Source organism: Arachis duranensis, chromosome 1, assembly GCF_000817695.3.
Source record: "Arachis duranensis cultivar V14167 chromosome 1, aradu.V14167.gnm2.J7QH, whole genome shotgun sequence".
Classification (NCBI taxonomy): domain Eukaryota; kingdom Viridiplantae; phylum Streptophyta; class Magnoliopsida; order Fabales; family Fabaceae; genus Arachis; species Arachis duranensis.
This window is the reverse complement of record NC_029772.3, coordinates 1,576,300-1,585,821: the sequence shown is the minus strand read 5'-3', so window position 1 is coordinate 1,585,821 and position 9,522 is coordinate 1,576,300. Positions and strand designations below refer to the sequence as shown.

General features: G+C 28.8%; 1 protein-coding gene across 1 annotated transcript in view; it reads left to right on the top strand.

Moving 5' to 3' along the window:
- Window positions 1–1,144, top strand: part of LOC107486815 (serine carboxypeptidase 1) — a 6,628-nt gene extending 5,484 nt beyond the window's left edge. Inside the window, 1 exon segment of the mRNA XM_052258864.1 lies at window positions 992–1,144. Coding sequence (XP_052114824.1) covers window positions 992–1,144 — 153 coding nt within the window.
- The last annotated feature ends 8,378 nt before the right edge of the window (window positions 1,145–9,522 follow it).

The window sequence follows — 9,522 nt, the reverse complement described above, 5'->3', positions numbered from 1 at the left end:
TTGAGCCAACACCTCTCCATCCTTATCCTTTATGCACTTAACCTGATCCAAATCTCTCGTTCTTCTTTCCCGGCTCTTTGCAATTCTATATATACCTTTTTCTCCTTCTTTCGTGCCCAAAGACTGGTAGAGACCCTCATATGCTCTTGTTCTTGCTTCACTTACAGCCACTTTTGTCTCTTTCTTAGCCGCCTTATATTTTTCCCAGTTATCTGCATTGCGGCATTAAGACCACTCTTTAAAGCATCCTCTTTTTATTTTTATCTTTTCTTGTATACTCGCATTCCACCACCAGGACTCCTTGTCTCTTGGTCCTATTCCTTTAGATTCACCAAAACTTTCTTTTGTTGTTCTTCTAATAACTTCTGCCATCTCCCTCCACAAAGTAGAACTCTAAAAAAAATATGTTATGAGTTTGGACTAACACTTAAAAAAAGTCCCACATCAAAAGGCCAATACCAAAAAAAGAATCTTATGGCAGTGTTTTTTTAGAAATTAGGACTGAAATTTAGTATTATGTCTGAAATTTTTAAAAATACAGACTAAAACTATAATAATATTTCTTTTTAAAAATATTTTCATTTAACTTTTTAAATTTTAAATTTATCATTCGATCTCTACATTTTTCTTAAACTAAATATAATACTGGAACAATTATTATATTTTACACAAAAAATAATACAAAAACTTAATTTAATTTCTACGCCTCCGTCTGAATGTCTCAATGCGAAGGTTCCTTCCAAAAGCAGCTTATAAGACCTTAGACTCTCTCACCATATGAGCTACCTTTTGTGATAATGGTTCTCGTAAGGTCTTATAGTTCATTACATTAAAATGACCTGCGTATTATAGATGGTTGATTAACAGTTGAAATTGGACGTGCATGGTATAGTTTTTTTTTTTCTAGTTTATATTTTTATTTACCTATCTACCCTCTAAATTGGATAAAATTAGTTTGGAGCAAAATGACCAAGATTGTAATTTATAATAGATTGGAGGATATGCGGTGCAATACAAAGGATTGGTATTTGCGACAGTGAGAGGAGCAGGGCATATGGTTCCAAGCTGGCAGCCAGAACGGGCTTTCAACTTGATCTTAGCATTCCTCAGTGGATATCCCTCCCCTCCTGGTTCACCAAAATGATCACTCTACTTCAGAATTAAACACTACTTGCTTCTCATATTGAGTGAAATAAAGTTGGATTTTATTCTTTGTAACTTTCATTAGCTGACTCATCATATGCCGTATCACGTACTTTGTTATGTATATGGCATTAAAAGATCTTTCACTTTGTATCTTGAATTTTGAAATAAAGTTTCATGTATTCCTCTCTTTTGGTTTAGCTCAGACAAATTTAAAAGTAAAAGAAAACGGAACATATATGCAATACAGGCCTGCTACACATTCACGCGTTAATTGATTTAGATTGATTTAAAAGTCTATTATAAAGCGCGTGAAAAGTACGTAATAAATCTGTGTAATATGTCTTGTTCTTGCAAATCACTAAATAAGCAAGCATATTTTCTTATATTATTTTTATGTCATGATATCACTTATTTTTAAAAGTTTAAGCTAATAAAAAGAAGCGGCATGAATAATCATATCATGATACTAGAATGAAGTGGAACCCTCTTATAGAAAAATATTTTTTCTAAAGCTGGCATACCAATATTTTTAATGTGAAAGAAAATTGGTTAATATTGACTAAATATAAAATAAATTTTAAAAAATATTAAATACATCATATTTCTTTTTTTAATTCTATATATTATTATATTATTTTATTTTTTTAATATATTTATTAGTATGTTATAATAACAATCACAACATATTCGTGAATATGCCAGCTTTATTTTTTAACAATTCCTTCCAGTAATTGAAAAAGAGAAATATTCCATAAACACAATATAATTTTGTTTCAAAAATATTATTTGTACATTAAAATTAGCCACCAATGTATTTATGTATAACTATATGTGTAGTTTAATTTATTTTTAATGTGTATTTATATTCCAATAATCTAATATATATTTTTATACTGATGACTAATTTTAGTGACTGATTTTGATATACACGTAGCATAACTTTTTTGTTTTTGTTATGTGAGATTTATTAAATACATCAATCTAAATAAATTTGATAAGAAATGTCATTAATGTCATTTATTGAGTTGTAATGCAAAAGGATGAAATGGCTACTCATTACGTCACATGAATTGCGTCTAACAAGGTTAGCTCAGCATAAAACTTTGATCAATAATTGCCTCTATTATTTATTGTTTATGTAACATGCTTCGATTTTCCTATGCTTAATTTACTCCGTGGATCCAATATAAATGGATTATGTGGTCATAAAAACTTGCAACAAAATATTATTGTTATCTATAATCTTGAAAGTTCAAAGTTCAAAGAGTATCCAACTGTTTTAAGCAAAAGCATGCCTTATGTGGATACATCAAAACAGATCACACGAAAATAACATATGTTGTTCACGACAACATTTGATTATGTCACTCCTACATCGTGTATTGCATGTAGAGCTTGCAAATCAAACAAATTAATTAGCTCCTTAATAAATTATTCATAACAAGTTATTATCCAAATGACTCTTTGTTTGGATTGTTTTATACTTTTATACCACTGTTTTATTTCGTACGTCTATTCTTGTGTGTTTTAAAATTAATCTAAGTCAAGTCAAATTTACATGGCACCCTTTATTCTGGTTAGTTAGTTAGTGAGTTGAATAAGTATTTATCTCAAAGAATAAATTAATATTTTGGCAATTGAAACCAAAATAGTCAATGAGTATATAAATGGCTTAATTTAGATACGATCACAAATATTTATACTTTATAGTTATATCTTAAAAAAAGTTATTTGTACAACAAAATTTAGTCTTTATTCGACTTTTAAATTTAATATTTTATTACTTTTAATTATATTTTCTATTTTTTAATAAAGAACCACTTTTATTTTTAATACTTATTATCGTAAAATTTGTAACTATTTATTATAATACATTGATTTTTTGCAAACTAAACCATAAAACTTATAACAAATTATCGTATACTAATTTTAAAAAATCAGTGAAGTTTTTAAAATTAATTAAATTTATTTTAATCATTTTTTTATTCGAAACATTTAAAATTCATGTCAAAAATAGGACTATATAACCTAAAATTTTATCCATTCGCATTACATTCATAGATTGGATACGATAGCCACATTTTTCGAGGCTGGTCGATGCAGCGAGTATCTTGATTAGGTATATTGATTTATGAAACTGGAGAGAGCGTATATTGATTTTTGCTTCTGAATTTCCTCTAGATTAGGAATCTCGGGATTGTGAAAATGGGGGTACAAAACTACAAGAAGTCCTCGACCGGAAAAAGGATTCCAGGATATGGACAATAATCGGTTCGTTGAAGAAAAATGTCAAGGGTTAGATTATTAGATCCGTAGTCATGTTCGATAATATCTAGACACGGTTACGTGATCAAGATCAGGTGACATTAATATTCCAGAAAATGGTTGGTACGGGCATAATGGGTTAATTCAATTATGTAACTGATATTGAATATATATATATATATATAATGTCAAATGTGTGGTTGGTACGGGTAATATGTGTTAGAAAAAAATATTGGAGAAAAAAAAATTAATCTATCAACAATTAACAATAATAATTAATTATTATTTTTTAATTAAAATTAAAAATATATTAATATCCATTAATTAAAATTTTGAAAATTAGAATTGTAATACAGTAAATATTTATAACGTGAATCAAGAAGAAGTCACGCAATCTCTTAATCATATCCTCTCACCCTTTTTTGACTATCTTTGCGCTTAGAACTTGCGCCGGAATGCCGCCAACCACTGCAATGCCTCCCTCATAATTCGCAGCGTTGTCGATCACCGCAATATCGTTTTCGTCGCGATTCGCAGCGCTATTGACTATCACAGCGTCTTCTTCGTCGCGATTTGTAGTCTGTCATCACCGTATTGCCGTGCTTGTTACAATTTGCGATGTCGTCACTACTGCCGCAGTCCTTTCCTACACGATCCGTCACCATCGTAGTTCTTCTCCCCTTGCGATTCGCAGTTCATTGCGCAGCCCCTTCTCTCTCACCACCGATGCAGCTCTTTCCTTCACGATTCATAGATCACCTGCAGTGCAAATGACGTAATGACATAATATACACTACTACTATATATTTTTCTAACAACGTAATGATGATTTATTTTTTATTTTGTTCCAAAAAAATTGCTTGCAGAAGAAGAGTAACATTATTCTAATATGATCATAGGGTGCGTTTCAATGTTTTAAACTTGTTTATAATAATAAAGAACAAGAAATTCATTTTGTATAACTAAAATTTCCACACTTATAATGTATTTGAAATGTTTAGGGTCTTAGAGAGAAAGTAGCAACAGCACCTAATGCTCTATCTGCTACAATATTTCAGCCTACCCAGTGAGTATTACAACTTATGATTATGCCATAGTTGTAATTTATGTATGGTGTTTTTTTTAATTTAAATAGTCAAATATATATCTTTTGTGTAAAGCACTAAAGAAATCCAAGAAGTAACAATTAGCATTTTCATTAAACTAGAAAGATGGTGAATCTTGGATGGTTCTAAGTTTTAGAAGTATACACTCTCATATATTAATTGAATTTGTTAATGTAAGTTCAATTTTTCCCTTCATATCTTGGTTATCATTTTTCAACGTTTCTTCTAATTCTCGCTTCTTTGTTGAAAGTTTTGTATTTTTTCTTTGCTGACCCCCACATTCACTCACTCTCGCCTCGCCATCTTCATTGTCTTTTTTCAGTCTTCTAGTCTCATTATGCTTCCCCTCACTCATTTCAGTCGTTCTAGTATCATTCTTCTCTTGCTCGCACTCACCGCACGCTACCTGTCACTGGTTGTTGTCAATTCTGGTAAGGTTTGTTCTGCTAGCTTTTTTATCTTGTGCTTTTCTACATTTTCAGGTGTAATTTTCTTAATTAATGAAATTTATGGTGTCTTACTCTTTGCTAAGATGTGGTTGTTAAATACTTAAACTCTGCAGTATTTTTAGTAAAATTTGCTCAAAAACACAAGAACTATGAGAGGAAAAGGAATATCTTGTTGCAGTTGGAATTAGTTGTCTAACGGCTCTGAAAGTCAAGGTATTGATATTATTTTCAATTTGTTATTTTGACTGTGTTTTGTTGAAGAGTTCTTTAAATTTGAGCAATATTGACAAGGTGTGTGACTTTTCTCTGATAATGGAGAAACTGTCCTTCCAGCTATGCTATCTATTATTTATGATGATTACTTTTTTCTTCCTGTGATTTATTTGCAGCGAGAAGAATATATATTTGCTTTGCATTGTTGGATTTGTTATTCTCTATATCTTAATAAGTGAATACTTTTCTTGTTTATATCTTAACAAGAACTTTCATTAGGACTTTCATCTCTGCTGTCAGATCCCAGTGCTAAGACACCAGAGAAGGCATTGGTATACATATTTGGTGAAGCTAGAAGAACTACACCATCAATTCTCTATTTACCACAATTTGATGTTTGGTGAAAAACTGTAAGTTCATATTTTAATTATTTGCATGTTAAATGGAAATGATCTCCCTGCCCAAAATTTATATTTTGTACGCATGTGTTCATTTATGTTATGGGGCTGCTTCAATGTTACCTGAGTTTGATTGGTTTCATAATCCTACAAGTTCATGAACAACGCAGAGCTGTTCTCTTGACTTTGCTAGACAAATTGCCATCTGACATGCCTATCCTTCTACTTCTACTGGGAACATCCTCAATTGTGCTAGATGAAGTTGAAGATGTACCACATGTAGTTTACCCTCATCGTTTAGTGTATTTTATAAGTATTTTTTTTTCTCATTTAATTTGCATTACGAAACAATCTTGCACAATGATTATTGAAAATATAAAAAAAATAGTATAATATAACTAAAAAAATGTTACTAAAGATCTTTTGTAATATTTTTAAGTGTTATAAAAAATATCTATGGTAACATTTTTTTAAGTGTTATAAAAAATATCTATAGTAACAATTTTTAAATGTGACATAAAATATCTATTGTAATATTTATTAAGTGTATAAAAGTTATTTATGGTAACATTTTTCTAAGTGTTACAAAATATATCTATTGTAACATTTATTTAAGTGTTACCAAAGAAAATATATTATAACATTTTTCATAATATTACTATAAAAGATCTGTTGTAATATTTTTACTAAATGTTATTAAATCTTTAAAAAATATTAATAAAACTCTTTAGTAACATATAGTATATTTAACATTTGTTAAAATGCTACTAATATATATAGATAATATTTTAATATAATTTGGTAACATTTTTTAAATATTAGTAAAAGTCAATTATGTAATAGTGATATACAATTTGGTTCGAAGATTGCGTTTGTGTTTGATTTAAGGTTCAAAATTAGACCAAATTTGTTTAGATATTTTTTTATTTTTTTAATATAATTTTTACCCACAAACTTACGTTTACTTAAAGTAATATTTTGTAATTTTTATTTTCAATTCTTATCATTGAGAATTGATAGCAAAATTTGTTCTCTCAACTATCTTTCTTCATCTTCTTTCTTTTATACATATATAATCATTTTTTTTTATTTTTTAACTATCTTTTTTCATCTTCTTTATATTTTTTACATATAAGATCATCTTTATTTTATTTTTTAATTATCTTTCATTTTCTATCTTCATTTTATTTTCCGTATTTTATTGTTATTTTTGTTTAATTTTATAAATTTATTTTCTTTTTATTAATATAGATTATAATTATTAGACATTATCAATTATGTGTATATATATTTAATATTATGTGTAATTTATTATAATTTAAATTTTTATAATATAAAAATTATTAAAATAATAATTTTAAAAATTTAATCTAATTTTTATCATTTTAGTAATTTTACATTTAAAATTAATTTTAATTATTGTTATTCAAATAATATTTTAGTAATTATAATTACTTTTGAATCAAAATATCTGAACATAAATTAGTATGTTAAAACAAACTCATTTTTAATCAAAATCAATTTTAATATAATCAAATTAAACCTAATTTCAGTTTACAAAAGCTAAACCAAACATAAACTACACTTCAATTAAATGGTTAGTGTAATTATCAAATGTGAATAAAGTTTTAATCGCTTGGTCTTGGACAACATTACGAGGATTTTAACAAACAGTTATATTTAATTACTACAAAAAAAAAATTTCGTTATTAGGATTAAGATATAATTGTAACTTTTAATTTTTAAAATTTTTTATAAATAGAACTCTTAAGATCATGAAAAAGGGATCTGAACTATTTATCAAATATTCTAAACATCCTACCATATTGATACAAATAATTTGGATATAAAAAAGAAAAATTAAATGTTCCTTACACTTCTCATTTCATTTTTATTTAAGTTATGTTTTCTCGATCTTTTCCTTTTTACTGTGATTAAAATTCTAACTTCGCATCCGATCCTGTGAAGTTAAATTTATTTATTTATATTTCATCAGTTTCTTCTAAACATTATTTTTCTTTCATATTTAATAAAACGAAAGAAAAGATGAAGAAATTTGATTAATTCTTAAATGATTAAAATTATAAACTATGAAGGTGACACTAAATATATATATAGAGCATTGATTTATAAAAAATAAAAATAAATAAAGATAAGATAAAAATAAATAAAAATAAGATAAAGATAAGATAATAATAAAAACTAAAATTATAACTGAATTTGCGCCAAGTTAGAGGATGAAAGATGTGAAGAACACTAAATTTATTTAAAGAAAAAGTATATAGAAACAAAAGATTATCAATCAAAAACTAAACAAAATCATATTAATTTATATTAATAATAATTTAAAAAATTTAAAATTAATTAAGTTAACCTAATTAAAACCTATAAAAGTCTTCATCTTCTCTCTCATATTAATCTACCCACCTCCAACAATCACACACATCTCTCTCTCTCTCTCCAATGCTGTTGGAAGCGCCGCCGACTTCCATGCTCTTTGCGACACTCTCAATAAGCGCATCCAAAACAACTGTTTCAACACAAGGGAGAGGTAGATGCCGAGGTCAACGCCGGCAAGTTTGGCGGCGGCGGAGAGGTCAATGAGGACATCCCAATGCCGGCCTTCCAGGGAGAGGAGTGGGCGGAAATCTCTGTGACTGTGGCAACTGTGAGGGCTGCTGGAGCCACTCCCAAGGTTATTAAGCGAATTAATTTGTTTGAATTGTTTGTGGAAGATGATATCTTAGTGTTATTTTGGCATTATTGGAAAATTAAATTCGTCTCTATGCATCTTGAAGTAGTGATTATGATTGCCGATGAACCCCCACTATCTCCAAAAAATTGAATTTGTTTCTTACAGGTTAGGGACAGTATGCGCTTCATTGAATAACAACAACAACAATATGGGAGTAATAGTCCATCTTCAAAAAACATTCATTTAATATGAAAAAAAACATCCTAATACTTAACAAAAGAAACATTTAATTATATTTTAGTAAAAATAATTAAATATCTATAAAATTTAAAAAAAAATATGAAATTCTTAAAGAAATAGAGACATTTACATTTGCAATACAAAAAAATCGAAAAATATATAAAAGAACATCTATTTAGTATGAAAAAGAAACATTCTGATACTTAGTAGAAGAAACATCCATATATATTAACTCGTAGAGATTTTGCTGGTTTTTTGCTAATACCCTTTTGGTTCCCTAGCATTGCTCTTATTTAAATTAAGATGAAAGGGTTGAGAAGATAAATGTTTGGTGAAAATGTCAGCTAGCTGCCCAGAAGATGGAATGGGGAGAAGTTTCATCACTCCAATTTGAGCTTTTTTTCTATGACAATCAATCTCTAAATGTTTGGTCTGTTCATGAAAAATCGGGGTAGCAGCAATATGAGGAGCACTCTGATTATCACAATATAAAACTGGTAGGCGAATAGGAGAGATGCGTAAAAATTGTAACATATTTAGTATCCATTGAAGTTCACAAGTTGTGTTAGCAAGTGCATGATATTCTGTTTAAGTGGATGAGCGGACAAAGGTGGTTTATTTCTTGGTCTTCCAAGAGACTAAAGAATTGCCTAAGAAGAAACAATAACCTGTTAAAGATCACCGAGTGTCAGGACATCCAGCCCAATCAAAGTCACTGAAGCTGAGAAGCTGAATTTCTGATTCTCTTGGGAAAAAAAGTCCTTTGTCGGAACTAGTTTTCAGATATCATAACACATGCTTGGCAGCTTGAAGATGAGATTCAATTGGAGATGTCATAAATTGACTTAATTGTTGAGTGACATACATGATGTTCGGTCGAGTAGTGGTGAGATAGATAAGTTAGCTCATGAGCCAGCTCGAGTTCGACTTATTAATAACTCGATAAGTTGAATTCGTGAGCTGATGAGCCAAGGTTGAGCCTGTAATTGAGTTCATTAGCTCGTGACTTG